General features: G+C 39.7%; 1 protein-coding gene across 2 annotated transcripts in view; it reads right to left on the minus strand.

Annotated features, from left to right (window-relative positions):
• The window catches only part of LOC123520591 (putative neural-cadherin 2), a 542,583-nt gene that overhangs the window by 16,547 nt on the left and 503,536 nt on the right, over positions 1-22,500 (minus strand). For both annotated transcript variants that reach the window (XM_045283005.1, XM_045283006.1), the window contains exons 14-19: positions 14,533-14,701; positions 8,268-8,756; positions 7,572-7,727; positions 5,145-5,284; positions 3,021-3,366; positions 2,430-2,678 (exon numbers count right to left, since the gene is read on the minus strand). In XM_045283005.1, coding sequence (XP_045138940.1) covers positions 2,430-2,678; positions 3,021-3,366; positions 5,145-5,284; positions 7,572-7,727; positions 8,268-8,756; positions 14,533-14,701 — 1,549 coding nt within the window. The remainder of the gene's footprint in view (positions 1-2,429; positions 2,679-3,020; positions 3,367-5,144; positions 5,285-7,571; positions 7,728-8,267; positions 8,757-14,532; positions 14,702-22,500) is intronic.

Consider the following 22,500-nt stretch of genomic DNA (forward strand, 5'->3'; position numbering starts at 1 on the left):
GAGGAGGAGAAGAAAGGAGGAGAAAAGAAAACATTACAAGTAGCAGCAACAATGATCACAGTATAACCAATAAATAGATGTAACTACAAGTACTACTCTTCCAACTACCACTAAAATAATAACATCTACTTTTAATATAACAACAACTATTACTACTATTGCTACCACAACAACTACAATAAGTACTACTACTACTACTACTACTACTACTTTTATTATTCCTACTACTACTATTACTACAAGTATTATTATTACTACTACTACTACTACTACTACTACTACTACTACTACTACTACTACTACTACTACTTCTACTACTACTGCTATTTCTACTACTATTGCTACTACTACTACTACTACTACTACTACTACTACTACTACTACTACTACAATATCTACTATTACTAATACTTCTACAACTACTCCTACCAGCGTATTTTCCTTACAGCCTAACACTATCCCTCATTATCCTTTATAATAGTACTGCAAAACATACCATTCCTAACGTAAGCACCTTCATATGCCAGTACAGTAATCAGAGTAATGCTTAGATTGTCTACTTCCGTTGACCTTAATATGATCCGCCTGAATCCTTCTACCTCGCCTCAACCTGTTCAGTCTCGCAATAATAAAGATAGCGACGGACGTTGGATTTCATAGGACATTTTTTTTTTTTATAAGGATTCCGCGTCTCATTGTGTCTTCTCAGAACTCTGTCATAACAACTTCCGTCGTCTACGTGTGAAAGGAATGAAAATCTAATTAAAAAAGTTTGTGAATCTACTCTTTTTGAAAGATCTGTAATGTTTGTACATATGTGAATACCTCTTATTATTATACAGATAATGAAAAAAAATAATTGGGGATCCCAGTATTTGAGGAAAAAAAAAAGTAGTTCGATCATTAAAAGTTGCACGTCATACTTACATTTGAGGCTAAGCAATGAAAAATTCTTTGCACTTTTCACTGAACACCGAAATTCACCTCAGTCTGGGGTTTTCTGCATTTTTGTATTGGAGGAAATTAGTGCTTTCAATAACAGTTTTTAAATCATACACACGGTCATAGTACACATTTCTCATCTACTGATGATTTCCTTAAAAAAAAACTGGCGATTGACAGACTCCTGGCTCATCACGAGATTTAAGAGTGATGGAAAACTAAAGTCAATGTGATTTCGTAATGCTTTTTGATTCCAACTGTACGAGAATGATAAATAAGGGATTATGAATTATAAACCACCTTTCGCTTCATGATCTAATTAAGCAAATAACAATATTACCAATGCAATACTAATTAAGGTGGCGTGTCTCTAAACCACTACTCCTATTTGTATTCTATAATTATTCAAAATTGTTCCGAGTACTGTTGATAACTATAACAACAGTAGTATCACCAACTTTCATACTGCTACTACTACTACTACTACTACTACTACTACTACTACTACTACTACTACTACTACTACTACTATTACTACTACTACTATTTGTATACTTGTATTACTTGTCATTACTGCAAATTAAGATATACTGATTTAAAACTTGCCTTGCCAAAACATTAACCTACCTTCCCAACACACACACACACACACACACACACACACACACACACACATCAAGATAAAAATAAGTGAGGAAGAGTGACTTATGTAGAAGTGTAACAAAAAACAATACATTTAATCTATTCTATAAACTCATCGGACGGAGAAAAAAAAAAAAAAAAAAAACTCGCCCTGCAATCTCTTAAAGTGAAAAAGAATACGAAAAAAGGTGGGGAAAATATAGATCGAAAAAGGGAAATATATAGGTAAAAAAAGAAAAAAATCGTTTGTCTAACCCTCATCTCCATCAACCCTAATGACAGTCATTCACACGCACAATATATATCTCTTTTTCTTCAGATTTCAGCTACAAATTTAAAGGGCTACATTTTCCCTTTTCTCACCGGTCCATCTTTCTCTCTCTCTCTAACACATCCAGGTATATTGGTTTACTGTGACTAGATCGACATCATGAATGACAGAATTAAATGGAAAAATGTTGCAGGGGAGACTGATAAGAAAGGATGAGGCTGACTTGAAAACTAATGGAAAAAACTTGATTGAAAACAGTGTATGTTATGAACCTCTATTACAACTACTGTTACTACTACTACTACTCTTACTACTTAACATAAAAGCGTAAGAAAACATGAAATTTTACAAGAATCCATAAGACTAACATGTGACAGTCACTGTAAAAGGATGCCCAACTATTTCCTAAGACTACTATTGTTGCTACTACTATTTCTACTATTACAGCTAATAGTACCACCACCACCAGCATCACCACCTCCAATACATTCCACATTCACAGCCACACAAACACCCGCCACCACCAAACTTCCCACATCTTACATCCACATATTTGAAAAACACCTTTCATTACCTGGCCGTTGAGCGTGAGATGAGAGAGGCAGCCGTGGAATGGGCGAGGAATAGGCGCCTCACCCCACCTGTGCTGGTCAGCAGTGGGCGGGGAGTGAGCTAGCCCGGCCACCTGCAGCGGCACTGAGCCAGGCCATGCTTCCAAATCCCACGGGCTTACCCACGACACTCGGCCTGTGCAATGGGCGGGAGCGTGGTCGGCGTGTTCCTTCCACCCACGCCCGCAGCGGTCTACCATTAACGCCACCCCCTGGAGATAAGAAGTTGCAGCAACAGTGGTAGGAGTGGTATACAGTGTGGCTGTTGTAGTAGTAGCGGTAGTAGTAGTAGTAGTTACGTGTGTTGAATCATAAAAATGTAAACTGTCTGCCTTAACTTTAATTACTTTTTTCTTATATTGTATTATTTCATTTGTTTGGTGTGTTAAGAAAATATCGTTTGTCTTTACTTTCATTTTTCCTCCTCCTTCTCCTTCTCCGTTTCCATTCACCTGGGAATGTGGCAAATGATAAAAAAAAAAAAACATGTCACTTTTTTAGTCTTCCTCCTCTCCATCCTCATCTCTATCTCCTTCTCTTGCTCCTCCACTCACCTTGCCGTCGAGGTGGAGGTGGAGGTCATGCCACTCTCCATCCGTTAGCGTCACGTTCACCTCTACTTTGATCGGTTCCAGTCCTCCCTCAACCAGGAGTTGCGGACGGCCGTGTCTCAGCTGCAGGGCTAGCATTGGGGTGGGAGCGGTGTCATCGGGCCGCTGTGTGGGCGCCATGGGGCCGGCATAGAGGAGGAGGGCGTGTGGGTGGCGGGTGAGGATGCGGAGGGAGATAGTGGTGGGTAGGCAGCGGGGTATAGGAGGCACCCACGCCCATCCTGAACCAAGGAAGGTGCGGGCTAAGACCTTGCATTGCCATCCTTCAGCGCCGCCTGGACACACGCACCTAAGGACAAAAATATAAGAACTAGAGCAAGTGAAGGGAAAGGAGATTTGAAGGTCCATTCCTTCACGCATGTACAAGTACCCCAAGATATAAGAACATAAGAATACATTTAAATAAGGACACACATTCATACGCATAGAACAGAAGCACCTACGGACACGAACATAAAAATAGAAAACGGATGCGGAGAGAATTTAATCATACACTCCAGTGGATCCTGTGGAGAACAGTTGCTGGCACTCAGTAGTCTGGTGCACATGGACACGCTGATGCACCGCTACTAGTACGTCCCGCGTGCCCGTCTCAGCGCCAGCTGGTCATGATGATGAGATGGTTCGGGGGCAACTTGTGTTGGTCTAGTATTTTTCAGAAATAGTTTTCCAATTGAATCTTATTTTTTTTTTTCCAGACTATATTAATTTGAGTCGGGTAGATGGTCTGGGCAGAGGCAGAGAACTGAAGAGATGTTGGTCGTGACTCTGGTCGCTACGACATGAGCTACACAAGCTCACACACACACACACACACACACACACACACACACACACACACACACACACACACACACACACACACACACACACACACACACATGTATATATATATATATATATATATATATATATATATATATATATATATATATATATATATATATATATATATATATATATATATATATATATATATATATATATATATATATATATATATATATATATATATATATATATGCGGCAACATACTCGTCTTCCACACTAAACCGTGAGAATAGTGTTGATCTGAACGTGATTCTGACTGCGCAGGCACGGTAGCAGGAAGAAGAGATAAGAATTTATAGGAAAACCCGGCTGACCTCAGCCTAGCTCTCATGCTGTACGTGAAGTAAAAGGGAAGGAAAAGGAAGCAAAATTACATAAGGATTTATAATTTACCACTTGCGTGTAGGTATAATTACACATGTGGCGTTTCAGGGACTGGTATTGTACACTTGGCAATATGCCTCCAGTCTAAGTAAATCAACTGCGGAACTTTCCATTTTGCAGTACATTTTCCTGTACAGAGCCTTGAATCAGAGCTCCGCGAAGCGCAGGAAAACAGGTCCGATCACCGCGAAATGGCGTCCACATAGATGCAAAAGTAGTACATAAGGATACGAACACATGAACAGAATAGGGACCCAGACAAGATCTAGACACACATTCTTACACAGAAACATGGATACGAAACCAGTATTTCTTTTGACTTTAATGCTTTAACCTTAATCAACAATGGCCAATGAGAAATTATTAGCAAGGACAAAGGAGGAAAAAGAAAAATCACGTTATTTTTATGATTTATTTCTTTTAACTGTGTGTTGGTTTCAAGCTCATCCACATTTCTCGTGTGTGTGTGTGCGTGTGTGTGTGTGTGTGTGTGTGTGTGTGTGTGTGTGTGTGTGTGTGGGAGTTAATCTTCGTTGACCTCATTTCTGCATTGTTATTTTTTTTTTTTCAGAGCTAAAAACTGGTTGCAACTCTGATATTAAATTACCCACAAATTGCTTTTTACGAACCTGTCCAGTTACACAAACACACACACACACACACACACACACACACACACACACACACACACTCTCTCTCTCTCTCTCTCTCCCTAGATATCCAATGCGAAATTCCTCGACGCGTATCCAAACATAATCTGAATGAGTTGTCAAAAATGTCCGACTCTTTTGTCATTCTACACACACACACACACACACACACACACACACACACACACACACACACACACACCTGTTGCCGGCGGGATGAGGTAGGCAGCGGCCCCCGTTGAGGCAGGAAGAAGGAGTGCAGGTCTCAGGCTCATGTGCGCGGCAGGAAAGGGCGCGGGTGAGGCGCGGGGTGACCAGAGAAGTGATGTTGGTGTCTACGACCTGTGGATACAGTTTTATTAGATGTGGTGGTGGTGGTGATAGTAATGGTAGTGATAGTGACGGTGATGATTGTGGTAATGTGGTGGTGATAGCAGTAGCAGTAATAGTAGAAATAATTATTGATCAGAAAAAAGAAAAATAAAGCTCGATACTAACACAAGAAAGAAATGTAAGCAACTTTTGTCCCAAATGAGACTTACTGTACATTTCTTGATACAGAGATGGAGAAAAAATCAGAACAGCAGTACAAGGTAAAATCCTGAACTGAGAAATTAAATCCTTCAGTTCGGTGGAAGTCTTCTTATAAAGTTGGGACCCCAATATACACAAACACATCTGCACAAACACACACAAACATGGCGCCACCACGTTACATCAGCTAAATTCTCGGGCAAACAAACACTAAAAGTTTCCTCACTATAAAGTAGAAGGTAATGTTACTAATTACAACTTTTTAACTTTGTCATTTCATTTAATCACACTCTTCCTTTCTTCTCTCGTATCGTGTTATGTTAGTCTCTCCGCAGTGACAGTCAGGTAGTAGACATAATATTTTGTTCTTTCTTACTTGTATACTAAGACAGTCAAACAGTTTCCCAGTCTTATCATCATCTTTGTCATCCTCCTCCTTCTCTTCTTCCTTTTCCACCTAAGCATCATCATCATGATCTAACTCGTGTCTTTTTATCATTGTGTGTTATTTTTTACCCTCGTGTGTTTCTGTCATCATGTCATCCTTCTTGTTATAGAATTTAGAGTGTTCTTGACTACCCTCGAGTATTCCTAATTTTCCTCGTGCGTTCTTGTTCTGGTGTGATCTATATTAACTTCTATAATTGAGGACACTGTTATGCTACACAGGACATTTGAATCAAATATGTAGAATTAATTATGTGTAATCCTGTTAGTCTTGACCTTTATAAGACCCACATTGAGCCTTGTACGTGGACACTGAGTAGTAAAGTAAATTATGTGAAACACTATATAACTCTTTCAATCTTGACTCTTAAAGAATCCAAATTGACTTTACTTTATGTAACAGTCGATGGTTATCAATAGAATCACGTACATATTCCTGTTTGATGGAGGTGAAGAGCATTTGATTTGTGAAGAAAGAATAAACAAGTATCTTTTCTTGGCCATTTACTCAATTTTCAAACTGTGGTATAAAAATAAAAGACAGAATCATGATATTAATCTTTGTCACACGTGTCATGCTATGAATCTCAACTCAAAGGTACAAGAAGTGTTTGTGAGAAGATGCATCGCCCTTGAGGTACATGTTCGTAACTATTCGCTTCTTTTTTTCACCTGGTCAGTATTCAGACTCACCTTCACTCAACCGTCCAATCAAACATTTTTCCCCCAACTTTTCGTCTCATTAGAAGCAATCTGTCAATCTTTTTTACCGTCCAAAACTTGTGTCAGCTACCATTCGTCTACATGATCTATAATCATTCTCTTGGCTGTCCATTCTTCAGATTCTTTACATGATTAGAAAAAGTCTGTTCCTCACAATTTTTTTTAATAAATGTAAACTCTTTTATTGGTACTTATCCACGTATACCTTGACTACTCGTAAAATATGCTAAACTAATTCCTAAACGGATATCATGTCAGTTACCCGCAATTACCCTTATTTTCAAGTGGTTCCATTTTACTTCGCTTTCCAGCCAACATTTTGTCAGAAACTTTCTATAGAGACTTACACTCGCATCGAAAGCAGCTTTATTTCTCCATCATCTTTCTCGTTAACTAATATCATTGGACTGTTATTTTTTACTTAAAAATGGCTAGTTGGTATGCATAACTGTCAATCTACTCTCTCTCTCTCTCTCTCTCTCTCTCTCTCTCTCTCTCTCTCAAAAAAAAAAAAAAAAAAAAAAAAAAAAATAGATAAATAAAAATAAATAAATAAATAAATAAATAAAATAAAATAAATAAATAAATAAAAAATAAATAAATAAAAGAGCTGATAAGCCTAATATATTTTATTCTTTGTATTCTTTATCGCCCTGCTTTTTACTCTCTTTCCCTTCAAGATTCAATGCAGGTCAGATGTAAGAATGAAACTTGGAGGAGAGTATTGCCTTCAAGGGAGAGGTTTGTCTTAATTCATTATCCTAAACTTTTACTATCAGTTTTCCGTTCATGAGTTACGCCAAGCCATCTGTCAATTACTCGTAAAACTCTAGGATTTCACTGAAACACCACCCTAGTTGCCCACAAACCCACCCACCCACGTCCCTCCCTCCCACTTACATCCACCCATGCACATATCACTTACTTGAAGTGGGAGTGCAGTAGAGGCGAGGGAGGCAGCTGAGGAAGGCTCCCCTGGCTGGTGGTTGGAGAGAGGTGGCGGAGTTTCTGCATCTTTCAAGCGTCGACCAGCTTCTTCAGGAGATTCTAGATCCACTCTGAGCCTCGTGGCTTCCTCCAACTGTGGGTGCGAGGAAGGGAAAGACGGTAAGGGTAAAAACAGAAGTACACACTGGGGCGGGGATGATGTCCGGGTGACGTGTTAGGTGCTAAAAGGCGATCAGGTTGTGGAGGGCGTGAGATACGTAGGATGAAACGTTAAAGGGGAAGGGAAGTATGACTGTACATGGAAGAGAGTTGGATAGAGATTCAGAGAGAGAGAGAGAGAGAGAGAGAGAGAGAGAGAGAGAGAGAGAGAGAGAGAGAGAGAGAGAGAGAGAGAGAGAGAGAGAGAACTACAAGTGAGAAGACAAGAGGCTTAGTGGGAGTAAAGAGAAAAGTTGTACGTACGATGGATAACGAAGAGCAATGTACAGTAACGACGGGCTTTTTAAAGACGAGAGAGAGAGAGAGAGAGAGAGAGAGAGAGAGAGAGAGAGAGAGAGAGAGAGAGAGAGAGAGAGAGAGAGAGAGAGAGAGAGAGAGAGAGAGAGAGAGAGAGAGAGAGAGGGCAGGGGGGGGTGAGAAACCAATATTCCAACCACCACCACCACAACCTTACCTGTCTTACGTGAAGGCCAAGAAGTCCTTGTAGTTTGGTTGGATTCATAAACACTCCGTTCGAATTCACAACACTGAGCCACACGCACGCAGAGGGAGGAGGCGGAGGCAGCTCACCGTCTCCTTCCTCCTTGTCTTTACTCTCTACCCTCTCTGTCACCACTATATCATCTGCACTGCCTCCCTCGTCTTCGTCAGAGGAACCTGCAAAATCACCGCTACTCTTCTTCCCGTTGGTCCTGCTGTGGTTGTAGTTGTAGTAGTAGTAATAGTGGTGGTAGCTGTGGTGAGGTCGACGGTGCTGCTGCTGTTGCTGGCTGGTGATGGGGTAAAGGGGGTGGCTGGAGTGTGGATGCTGATGGGAGTGGTGGTAAGGGGAGTGACTGCCATAGACTGATACCACCTCCACTTTGTTTTGATTGAACGTCCCTTTGCCGCCTACAACTTTGAGCACTTCTTTCAGTAAACGGCCCAGCACTCCGCCGCCTCCCTGTGGACAGATTGGGATAGAAAGCATATGCATGAAGCAGTGACAATTCAGGCCAGGGCATAAAAAATGGATAAGATGAGTGACAAAAAGGAAAAACGACAAAACAATAACAGAAAGGCGATAGAAAAAATATGAACCAGTTGCAATTTTAGACTAAAAAATGATATATACGATGCAAGACTGAACGACAAAACAGACAATTGAAAAGATGAAACAAATAAAGTGTATGTGTGTGTGTGTGTGTACATTTTCCTTCTTAATTCCATGCGCACTTACTCCACGTAGGCTAGTAGCATTATGTGGAAATGTAAGTATAGATCAAAACTTTGCGCATTTACCGGCAAGGAGGCGCTTCTTTCTGGGTGAGGTACGGGCGAGAATGACACACACCATTACTTACGAGACGTTAGTTGGTATGTATCTCTCTCTCTCTCTCTCTCTCTCTCTCTCTCTTTCTCTGCTACGTCACTGCTTAAGAGAGAGAGAGAGAGAGAGAGAGAGAGAGAGAGAGAGAGAGAGAGAGAGAGAGAGAGAGAGAGAGAGAGAGAGACTACATTTAACCCTGGCACATTCGAAGAAATACGACCACAAAAGATGGGAAACAAGGCAACATAAAGAGGGTCACTAAAGTAGAATCAAGGAGGCGCGGCGACACTGCATTCGATCAACACAAAACTTACTTCCCTTCCATTTTCTGTTAATAGAGAAAATGGACGTGACGACTCTCCCACCGTCACTATTATTGCCGGAAGAGTCTGCCTTAATGGAGCACGGCCCATTTAAAAGGAGTGATGGGGTCCTCTAGAGAGAGAGAGAGAGAGAGAGAGAGAGAGAGAGAGAGAGAGAGAGAGAGAGAGAGAGAGAGAGAGAGAGAGAGAGAGAGAGAGAGAGAGAGAGAGAGAGAGAGAGAGAGAGAGATTAAGGTAGAAAGTAAAAGACTAAATCTTTATACCTTTCAATACCTCGAGTTTCACCTGGGATCTACTGCCAATCCAGCTTTCTCTCTTTCTCTCTCTCTCTCTCTCTCTCTCTCTCTCTCTCTCTCTCTCTCTTCTCTTGCTCACATGCCAAATACTTAAGCAATCAACCTCAAACTCAATATTCAAACAACTTCTAAGCAAGCCAACATTTAATACGCTAATCCTGCAGCGACACTGGTTGCCTTTATACCTCAACGCAATAATTTGTTTGGTACGGCCGCCACTCTTCGCATCCAAGTTCACTTCCTGGAATGTTCTAATATTTTTTAAACGGCTTAATGAGCAGCTTTTTTCTTTTGGTATTTTCTGTTTATCAGTTTTGACTTTCCTCTAATTTCTGTTTGCAGCTATAATATTTAACAGGCAGCGTGTGTGTGTGTGTGTGTGTGTGTGTGTGTGTGTGTGTGTGTGTGTGTGTGCACACACACACACACACACACACACACACACACACACACACACACATATATATATATATATATATATATATATATATATATATATATATATATATATATATATATATATATATATATATATATATATATATATATATATATATATATATATATATATATATATATATATATATATATATATATATATATATATATATATATATATATATATATATATATATATATATATATATATATATATATATATATATATATATATATATATATATATATATATATATATATATATATATATATATATATATATATATATATATATATATATATATATATATATATATATATATATATATATATATATATATATATATATATATATATATATATATATATATATATATATATATATATATATATATATATATATATATATATATATATATATATATATATATATATATATATATATATATATATATATATATATATATATATATATATATATATATATATATCCTATATATGCACTCACTTCTCTCCTGAAGATGGTCTGATCAAGACCGAAAGACGTCTAGAGAAAATGGACTTTGGCACATACTCCACCAACTAAAACCGGACGAATGTGCGAAAAACACAAAATACGCTGTACAAAAGAATAATGCAGACCTCGCTGTTGACTTCAATAGTACATGCATTCAAAATGGTCTACTATATATATATATATATATATATATATATATATATATATATATATATATATATATATATATATATATATATATATATATATATATATATATAGAGAGAGAGAGAGAGAGAGAGAGAGAGAGAGAGAGAGAGAGAGAGAGAGAGAGAGAGAGAGAGAGAGAGAGAGAGAGAGAGAGAGAGAGAGAGAGAGAGAGAGAGAGAGAGAGAGAGAGAGCACTTTAAAAGAAACACTCATAATATTTTTAAAGTGTTAATTCGAATTTTCAATTTTCATCGTTTTTAGTGACTTAGGGCAGTGTTGGATATACGTACATATAGACGAGAAGTAAACTGTGAAGCTGAATCGTGTTGATCTTTTTAGAAGTTATTAATGATTCTAGCCACTTTCATAAACAATGAGCAAGGATTGAAAAATATCTTCTCTAACAATTGTTATTGACTCCAGAGTGTTATGTTTATAAAAGATAACAGGTAATTTATTTCTTTCCCTCAGTTAATTAATTAGTGTACATAATCTGCAATGGAAAACAAGCAACCAAGAGATTAGCTAGTATAAGTCATAAAATGAGAGCAAGAAAATCGTAACAAAAACTATTAGAGATGCATTACTCCAGTCTCTCCTGAACACTAACTTTTTCACAATGCGTTACCTTTAGCCGTCATATTCAATCCTCAGGCGTCTCTGTTCTGGGCGATGCTTGACCCTTGAATCACTACACACCTGCAGTCGTGCTTATTGCTATGGATAACATATATATCTTTCCTCGTATTTCAACATCGCATGTGTTTAATTTAGTTTATTACCACGACCACGACACATTTAAGTTCCAGTTTATTCCGCACACGTCAATGTCTACTTTTTCCACGTGTTTCCATATTTTGCAACACAAATTTTACTTTATTTATACCATACACATCAGAGTTTAGTTTATTCCACATATGTCCACACTGCACATATTAATTGTCATCATTTTATGACTAAGAGGTGTGTAAATGTGCAAGATGTTGCACTGCTAAAATAGCTGTAAGTGATGATGAAAATATTTGAATAGCAAGAAAACAAAAAATCAAGATTCTCTGCCTTCCTACTTGACGTCCTCTTCCAGTTCCCGGTTTACCTCTTGCCTAATTAGTTGATTAACATCTTATTTTTCATTCCCTTCCCTTTAGCAGAGGATCTGTCGAGCGTCTGCCTGCCCTTCATTAACTTTTCTAAATATTTTACGACTGGTTGCAAAATCCGCCAGTACAGTTTTTTTTTTATATTTCTTCCACGTGAATTTCTCCATTGTTTTATATTTTTATTTATCTGTTTGTCTGCTGTACTATGTCTGTCTATTTGTTAGTTCGCTTGCCAATTTCCCTGCCTATTTGTGTGTCTGCATATGTTTTGTTTAAGTGTTTAGATATTTGTCTGTTAGTCTGCCCATCTTCATGGTTCTCTATCTGTTCTCTTATATATGTATCTGTTTATGTGTCCCTTTCTCTAACTACATGTCTATACTTGTTGGTTCATCTTTATTTGTGTGTTTTTATCTGTGTGCCTGTCAATCAGTTTGTTAATCCATCTGTTTGTCAATATGCCTGCCTGTCTGTCCATTTGTTGGTTCACTTCTGTCTGCTTGTCTGTCTATCTACTTGCCACCTCTTCAATCCACCATTCAGTTCGTTGCTCGAAGACCTCAAAGGAAATACCATGTTAATTGAATTGATCTGTTGTAGATCATACTTTGCATTCACCACTTTGTCAATTATCACTTTTTCTCTCAAATTATATTCGTTCGGTAGCATGGAAGCAGTAGCACCAAACATTGCTACAAGGGAAATTAGAAAGAGACAGTAATGGAAAGAATAAAATTAATGCAACAGCTAAATTTACTGGATATTATTGTCTGTATTATCCATATCCATTTTCTCTATCTTATTTGAGAGAGAGAGAGAGAGAGAGAGAGAGAGAGAGAGAGAGAGAGAGAGAGAGAGAGAGAGAGAGAGAGTGTTTCTGGCTCTCATTCTTTCATTCACTTTAGCCCCTGAATCTAAACACTGAAACAAGAAACAAGATATAGAGACGCTTCCTGTGCCTCGAGTGGTGTGGGCAAGACCTTATCTGCCCCTTGGCTGCGAGTGTATGGATGGCAGGCAATGCGTCCTCGCCTCCGAAAGCACGCCAGTAAAAGAAAGTCGTCCACTTTTGAATAGCGCTCATTCGGTGAACGCTTCCCGGAAACCTGATGATATTTATATCCCGCGCTCAGAGTCACTTGAGACCGAGGAGACGCGATACTTTACCGTCAGGACTGAATCGGAGTGGCGTCGGGAGAAATCTATTGGCCGCTACAAGGGAGTGAATATGTAGTCCCTCTCGATGGATATTATATTTATCGCTACTGAAGCTATTACTGTTGTTGGTAGCGGTGGTGGTGGTGGTGGTGAGAATCATGCTGTTGATGCTTATGTTATTTCCACAGTTACTTCTACTTTATGGCAGCTAAACCAAGGGAATAATTTAGGAAAAAAGTGTTAAAAGGGCCGCTAACTACAGCCACCACCATCATCACTACTACTACTACTACTACTACTACTACTACTACTACTACTATCACTACCACTATCATTATAACAAATCCACATGAAACAAAATTAGCTTAAATCCCATGCATACCCAATTCAATCCCTTCTCCTACTCTTGCGTCACTTAGTTCCTCAAATCACAAGTAAACGCCAGTAATATAACACCCCACTCTCATCACACGCAAGGAACTCATACTCGGCACATTATCTCTATCGGTAGTAAATCCATCTATCCCTTTATCTCTCCTTTATCACCGTGAATGGTATTATCAGTCACCCAGCAAGGCGGAGTGATCACCTCATCTGGCATTCCGAGTCTCAATACTGAGGCGCCTTCAGGACTGGCGACTCAAGAGCTCTCCCAAGGACGCATCTCTTCCGTCTCAGACTCCGCCGTGAATTTGCAGTAGGAAGACCGATGGTGCATACTGACATTTTTACTTATTTGCAGGAGGGAGAGGGATGATGAGGATGAAGGATGGTGGAGACAGGAAGAGAAGAGGATGGAAGAGAAAGGAAGATTGGAGGATGGTAGAAGGAAAGTGAAGGAAAAGAAGAGTGATGGAGAAAAAGCAGGAAAGGTTTAAAATACTAGGAGGAAGAGGATATGGATGAAGGGTGGTGTAGATAGGAAAAGTACGGAGAAGAGAAGGGAAAAGGATGAATAATGATAGGAGGAAGAAAGAAAGGAAAAAGGATGAAAAATGCTGAGAGAAGAGGAAAAGAGGAAAAGGTAGATGAGGGTGATGACGATGATGACAGCAACAAGTGTAAGAAAAAAGAAGGGAAGGTATCATTATCAATCCTCGTCCTACTCCTCCTCGTCATCATCACTGCCATTATCAACTATAGAAATAAGAGGTATGCAGTTATCACCATTTAACAACATGTGCTCAATACATTATAATATTCCAACGAACTGAGTAATGTGGACAAAATACTTCACACTAATTCAAAACCAGACATATCACCTCCACTACCACCATCACCACCAACACTGCAACCACTACCACCACCACCAACAACAACAACCACCACCAACACTAAAAATCCTTCCCAATCATAGAAAAACACGACAAAAGTTCTAATAAGGCTTACCGAGGGCGTCCATCCCTTTGTGAGGCGCGTGGGCGTGGTTGGTGTGAGGGTGATGGGCGTGGCGTGGGTGAGGGCGTCCTGGCTCAGCTCCCGCACCACCACCGTGACATTGGCTGCCACGTCGCGCTGCCCCCACGCCCTGTCGCTCACCCGGAACCGGAGGGAGTACCTGGGGGAGGAAAAGTGATGTTAGGGAGTTCAGAGAGAGAGAGAGAGAGAGAGAGAGAGAGAGAGAGAGAGAGAGAGAGAGAGAGAGAGAGAGAGAGAGAGAGAGAGAGAGAGATAAATAACACACACAGACACACACACACACACACACACAAACACACACACACACACACACACACACACACACACACACACACACACACACACACACACACACACACATACACACACACACACACACACACCACACCGAGCCGTGTAGTGGTTAGCACGCTCGGCTCACAACCGAGAGAGCCTGGGTTTGAGTCCCGGGTGCGGTGAGGCAAATGGTAAGGCCTCTTAAATGTGTAGCCCGTGTTCACCTAGCAGTATTTAAATAGGTACGGGATGTAACTCGCTTTCCCGATGTGTGTGGTGTGTGATGTGCTCTCAGTCGTACCCGAAGATCGGTCAATATGAGCTCTGAGCTCTTTCCGTAGGAGAAAAGCTGGTTGTGTGACCAGCAGACGGCCGTGGTGAATAACACACACACACACACACACACACACACACACACACACACACACACACACACACACACACACACACACACACACACACACACATGAACCATTCATTTCATAAGCAAGTTCATTCTAAGTTCAGCATTTCTCTACTGTCTATGTTCATTTGTATTTTTCCTCCGTTGTATAGTCACTCTTTAACCCAGAAATATCCACTGTTATTACTTTTATTGCTGTCGTTACTGCTAATGTTAGCGTTGTTGTTATTATAATCTTTATTGTTATTATTATTATTATTATTGTTATTATTGTTGTTATTATTATTATTATTATTATTATTATTATTATTATTATTGTTATTATTTCTATTATTATCATTATTGTTGTTACTACTATTATTACTCCTAATACTATTACTGCTATTACTATTACCACTACTACTCGGCGTCATATAACCGTTGATGTTGCGACGCATTATCTAAATCAATCAATCAATATACTTCTACTTCTATTATTATTACTACTACTATTACAACAACAACAATAATAACAACAACAACAACAGCAACAACAACAACAACTACTACTACTACTACTACTACTACTACTGCTACTACTTTTTTTGCAAGGTAGATACTGGTCAAGGGCAACAAAAATAACTTTCAATCTTCACGAAAAAAAAAAAATACATAAACAAGGCCTACGAGAGTGCAAGTCAACAAAACGAGGACAAAAAGGGATAATCCACTACTCCTCCTTATTACTTTTAACATTCGACCGTCGACCGAGATCTGTAAACAAACGCAAAAATGTTTCAGCAATGACACACATTTCCAGTAATCTGCGAACGTGTTCCTTTGTCACACGGGTGGTAATGGCGTAGTAACGAGTGGTGGTGGGCCGTGATGGGTGGCGCCGGCTGGTGGGTGATGGGTACTGGTAATGAGTAAATGGGTGGTGGTGGCAGTAATGAATGATGGTGGTGATGGTGATGATGGTGGTGGTAGATAGTGCTTTGTTTGGTTTACCTATGAAGCAAGTGTTGGTAGTAGTAGTAGTAGTAGTAGTAGTAGTAGTAGTAGTAGTAGTAGTAGTAGTAGTAGTAGTAGTAGTAGTAGTAGTAGTAGTAGTAGTAGTAGTAGTGAGAGAGAGAGAGAGAGAGAGAGAGAGAGAGAGAGAGAGAGAGAGAGAGAGAGAGAGAGAGAGAGAGAGAGAGAGAGAGAGAGAGAGAGAGAGCGGGGGCAGAAGGAGAAGGTACTTTAATAAAGAAAAGAAAAAATCAGGACAAGGAAATGCAGGAACGGATGTAAGAAAACCGTAAATCTGAGAAACAACGATGCAAGCTGGACAAGATATTCGAGGCATCGAAACACGAACCATATTTTCATAAGAATAGTTTGCCCTTGACCTGAAAAAAAGGAAAGAAAAGAAAGAAAAAGTGAATACATGAATAAAATAAGACAGGAAATGTAAGACTACAGAAGAAAAATATATATGTTCCTGATGTGAATATATGAATCTCTCTCTCTCTCTCTCTCTCTCTCTCTCTCTCTCTCTCTCTCTCTCTCTCTCTTTGTATACACCGATCTCAGGGCAGCCCCTGTACAGAGACAACGACCGACAGAGGTAATTGTATTGTTGTGCAAATTCATATTAAGATGACAAGAGAGAGAGAGAGAGAGAGAGAGAGAGAGAGAGAGAGAGAATGGCTTGGCGGGGAGAGGACTGTTCACACACGCGCGCACACACACACACACACACACACACACACACACACACACACACACTAAGGCGCGCAGGAAAGAAAATAAGGAAGACGAACAACTGAATATGTGCCTCTGCTCTCTCTCTCTCTCTCTCTCTCTCTCTCTCTTTGATAGCATGCCATCATTACACCATTGGGGCCAGAAAAAAAAAAACACATCATTTGAAATCGGCCCGTGACAGGCCTAGCACACACACTGGCCACGATACCCCAACAACCCGACGTGCCAGAATCCCGCGCAATAAATATAGTTATTAAAGCGGCAAATCCCTTGGTTGTCCGGACCATTTGCTTGACGGTGCGCTGCAGTTATAGGAGCTCGCCGACTATTAAATTTCAACGTAGAATCGATAGCCGGCGAAAAAAATGATAAAACGAATGACGCGAATCAGTTGCTGAGAAAATTAAAATGACATGCATGGTGATATGGAAAAAGGTGTAGAAATGTAAATGCTTTCTATTGATTTTGCGGTGATGATTGTACGTTAAAATTGCAGTATGCTTTTGGATTAGATTGGGATAATATTGAAATGACAATATCGTTTTCACTGTATGTTTTTTGTTATATCATATTAACTTATGTTATGAAAAATGCTTAATTTTGTGATGCTATGTTAGAATTGGTTGAGGTTTGATGAGATTGGCTTGATTAGATTAGGTTAGATAAGGTCATGATAGATTATGTTGGAAAGTATTAGGTTAGGTTGGTTAATGTAAGTCAGGTTTATGTTAGATAAGTTTAGATAGCTTAGGTTAGGTTAAGTTCGTTCATACAGTTCATTGGTTTCAATGCCGATTGCTTCACTGTGTAGATATTGTGATCTTAAATAGCATCGTACTTTAGCTAAAACATGAAAAGTAGCATAGGATTAGGGGGTTAGATTTATTTCCATAATATCCTTAAACACTAAAACTTCTATACATATCGGGAGGGAATTAGGTGGAAATGCAAGTCACTCATAACAATACTACTACTACTACTATTAATTCATAACATCTCATGCGTGGTGAATATTATTAAGAAAGAAAAAAAGAACATATGCATAGTCAAACACATATGATGAGTTAAGTATTGCGTATAACTTTGGTTAAGAAATATAGTTTTAATAATACTCTAACTTTCAGTCATGAGGGAAGGGAGGAAAAGTTTGAACGACCAAAAAGTTGTTGGTGTACATTTATCATAATTGAATTTAAGTCACGTAAAACTGTGGGTAGGAAGAGAAAACTAACGATGGTTTAGATTATGGTCACTTTACATTGTGCAGCTTTCTTATCCTTTCACCATCTCTCTCTCTCTCTCTCTCTCTCTCTCTCTCTCTCTCTCTCTCTCTAATACCACAGTAGTTCACATCAGCAAAGTTAGTATTGATTATGAGGGTTAGATGCAATTATGGATTTAATTGTACCCATGGTAATGCCGCGCAAAACTCGCTACACCTCCACACACGAATACCCACTCATCCACTCCCACACACATATTCATTTGCCAACATATGCACTCAAAGACGCACCCTCCCCCATCCTACTGACGCCAGTGAAATCAAACCAATATCTCATAACTAAGGTGTTTCTGTACTTCCAATCTGGCCTGAATGAATTGTTACAAAGGCTTACAGTGTAGTCGTTTGTTTGTTTCGCTCTCCTTGTCCATTACCCCGCGTACTGATGGCGCTTCGATGCCTTAGTGCTGGCGGGAAGGTTAGCGACCTATAACAATGATTAAACAAGCGAGAGTGAAGATATGAGGCGTGATGAGAAGACAGGGATAGTCATGTTCAGAAGTCACTACTCTTTTCTTATTCTCCCTGTTTTCTGTTTTTCTCTGTCTTGATATGTCTAATATTATGAAAATCTGTTGGTTTCACGTCTCTCTACTGTAAAAATCCACCAGTTTCAGGATTTTCAGGAGTTTCTCAGCAAAAGACGATTTTATTTGGCTAACTCTTTTGAACCTGTTCAAGGACTGGCACCTCAAACGGAATTTTTTTTTTAATCACAATTTCTTGTTGGCCTTGGCCGGTTACTCTTCGACTAGAAAAGATAAAATCAAAGAACTTAAAATAGTGGGAACAAAACGTGATATACCTCGCTAATAGATACACAAACAGTGAATTGTTACTAATTAAAGATGATAAAGTAAAAGTAAACACTCTATCCTTACCTGTTTGATATCATACATACACATCCAAATTCTAAGTAAGAGTGAATTCATAACTTACGGAGTTTAGCAAACGGAAGGTTCACCAAACACGTGCACGTCATATATAGATCACACAGTCATCTCTCCTATCACAGGCTATTGTACGCTTCTCAGCCAATCAGATTGAGATTCAATCTACTTAACTCCGAATCAGAGAAACATTTATGTAGAAAGGTTTACTTAGTGCCTATAAGCTCATTTTCTGAAACACTGGATGGGTGGGTTTATCAGCGTCCTAATTTGATCCCCTTTTATGAAATTATCAGTAAACTTACCTTTAGACTAGTTTCAAGATTGAGATTCTTTTTTTTTTTTTTTTTTTTTACATTACAAGGGCACTGGCCAAGGGCAAACAAAGTGTTGGAAAAAAAAAATCCCGCTGGTTGCCAGGCCCTGTGTAGAAAGAGAAAAAAACAAAAAAATCTAAAAGGAGGGTCCAGTTAACGTAAGAGGTGTCTTGACACTCCTCTTTTGAAAGAGTTTAAGTCATAGGCAGGTGGAAATACAGACACAGGTAGAGAGTTCCAGAGTTTACCAGTGTAGGGAATGAAGGAGTGAAGATACTGGTTAACTCTTGCATTAGGAAGATGGACAGAATAGGGATGAGAAGAAGTAGAGAGTCTTGTGCAGCGAGGCCGCAGGAGGGGGGAAGGCATGCAGTTAGCAAGTTCAGAAGAGCAGACAGCATGAAAACAGCGGTAGAAGACAGATAAAGATGCAACATTGCGGCGGTGACTTAAAGAATCAAGACAGTCAGTTAGAGGAGAAGAGTTGATAAGACGAAAAGCTTTAGATTCCACCTTGTTTAGTAAAGCTGTGTGTGGATCCCCAGACATGAGAGCCATACTCCATACACGGGCGGATAAGGCCCTTGTACAGAGCAAGCAGCTGGGAGGGAGAGAAAAATGGACGAAGACGCCATAGGACACCTAACTTCTTGGAAGCTGATTTAGCAAGAGTAGAGATGTGAAATTTCCAGTTTAGATTTTTAGTGAAGGATAGACCGAGTGTGTTTAATGTAGAGGAGAGGGGAAGTTGAGTGTTATTGAAGAAGAGAGGATAGTTGTCTGGAAGGTTATGTCGAGTAGATAGTTGTAGAAATTGAGTTTTGAGGCATTGAACAAAACCAGGTTTTCTCTGCCCCAATCAGAAACAAGTGAAAGATCAGAAGTTAGGCGTCCTATAGCATCTCGCCTTGAGTCATTTAATTGTTGTTGGGTTGGGCGTCTGTTGAACGCTGTTGAATAATGCAGGGTGGTATCATCAGCATAGGAGTGGATAGGGCATTGAGTCAGATTTAGGAGATCATTGATGAATAATAGAAAGAGAGTGGGTGATAGGACAGAACCCTGTGGAACACCACTGTTGATAGTTTTAGGGAAGAACAGTGACCGTCTACTACAGCAGCAATAGAACGATCGGAAAGGAAACTGGAGATGAAGGTACAGAGAGAAGGATAGAATCCGTAGGAGGGTAGTTTAGAAATTAAAGATTTGTGCCAGACTCTATCGAAGGCTTTCGATATGTCAAGGCCGACAGCAAAGGTTTCACCGAAGTCCCTAAAGAGGATGACCAAGATTCAGTTAGGAAAGTAAGAAGATCACCAGTAGATCTGCCTTTACGGAAACCATACTGGCAATCAGAGAGAAGGTTGTGAGCTGATAGATGCCTCATTATCTTCCTATTAAGGATAGACTCAAAGGCTTTAGAAAGGCAGGAAATCAAAGCTATAGGGCGGTAGTTAGAAGGATTGGAGTGGTCACCTTTTTAGGGACAGGTTGAATGTGAGCAAACTTCCAGCAAGAAGGATAAATAGAAGTAGAGAGACACAGATGAAAGAGTTTGACCAGGCAGTGAGCGAGTTCGGAAGCACAGTTTTGAGAACAACAGGAGGGACTCCATCCGGACCGTAAGCCTTCCGAGAATCAAGGCCAGAGAGGGCCAGGAAAACGTCTTTATAAAGAATTTTAATTTTAGGGATGAAGTAGTCAGAGGGTGGAGGAGTAGGAGGAATATGCCCAGAATCATCCAAAGTTGAGTTGGTAGCAAAGGTTTGAGCGAAGAGTTCAGCTTTAGAAAAGAAGAGACAGCTGTAGAGCCATCTGGATGAAGTAAAGGAGGGAAAGACGAAGAAGTAAAGTTGTTAGAGATATTATTGGCTAGATGCCAGAAATCTCGAGAGGAGTTAGAATTGGAAAGACTTTGACATTTTCTATTGATGAAAGAGTTTTAGTAAGTTGGAGAATAGATTTGGCATGATTACGGGCAGAAATATATAGGGCATGAGTTTCAGCAGTTGGATGGCTACGGAACCGTTTGTGAGCCGCCTCTCTATCATTGACAGCACGAGAACAAGCAGAGTTAAACCAAGGCTTTTTAGCTTTAGGGTTAGAGAAAGTATGAGGAATGTATAGCTCCATGCCAGAGATAATCACCTCTGTTATGCGCTCGGCACAAAGAGAAGGATCTCTGACATGAAAACAATAATCATCCCAAGGAAATCAGAATAGTACTGCCTTAGTTCCTCCCACTTAGCAGAGTTAAAATGCCAGAAGCACCTCCGCTTAGGCGGGTCCTGAGGCTGCACTGGAGTGATAGAACTGGTAACGGAAATTAGATTGTGGTCGGAGGAGCCCAACGGAGAGGAAAGTTTAACAGAGTAAGCAGAAGGGTTGGAGGTTAGGAAAAGATCAAGAATGTTGGGCGTGTCTCCAAGGCGGTCAGGAATACGGGTAGGGAACTTCACTAGCTGCTCTAGGTCATGAAGGATAGCAAAGTTGAAGGTTTGTTCACCAGGTTGGTCAGTGAAAGAAGATGAAAGCCAAAGCTGGTGGTGAACATTGAAATCCCTAAAATGGAGATCTCAGCAAAAGGAAAGTGAGATAAGATGTGCTCCACCTTGGAAGTCAAATAGTCAAAGAATTTTACATAGTCAGAGGAATTAGGTGAGAGGTATACAGCACAGATGAATTTAGTTAGAGAGTGACATTGAAGTCTTAGCCAGATGGTAGAAAATTCTGAAGATTCAAGATTGTGGGCACGAGAGCAAGTGGTGTCGTTACGCACGTATGCGCAACATCCAGCTTTGGATTGAAAATGAGGATAGAGCAAGTAGGAGGGAACAGAAAAGGGGCTGCTGTCAGTAGCCACAGACAACTGTGTTTCGGTTAGGAAGAGAAGATGAGGTTTTTAAGACTTATTTTAAGATAGTGATCATTACTGTGGTCATTTGGGTTTTATAATTATTTGGCAGCGAGTTATGGGCCATATACGGGATATGGAAGAATCGAGGTAATACAGTAGTTCATTATGGCAATTTAGGAAAGCCA

The sequence above is a fragment of the Portunus trituberculatus genome, chromosome 47, assembly GCF_017591435.1.
Source record: "Portunus trituberculatus isolate SZX2019 chromosome 47, ASM1759143v1, whole genome shotgun sequence".
Taxonomy (NCBI): domain Eukaryota; kingdom Metazoa; phylum Arthropoda; class Malacostraca; order Decapoda; family Portunidae; genus Portunus; species Portunus trituberculatus.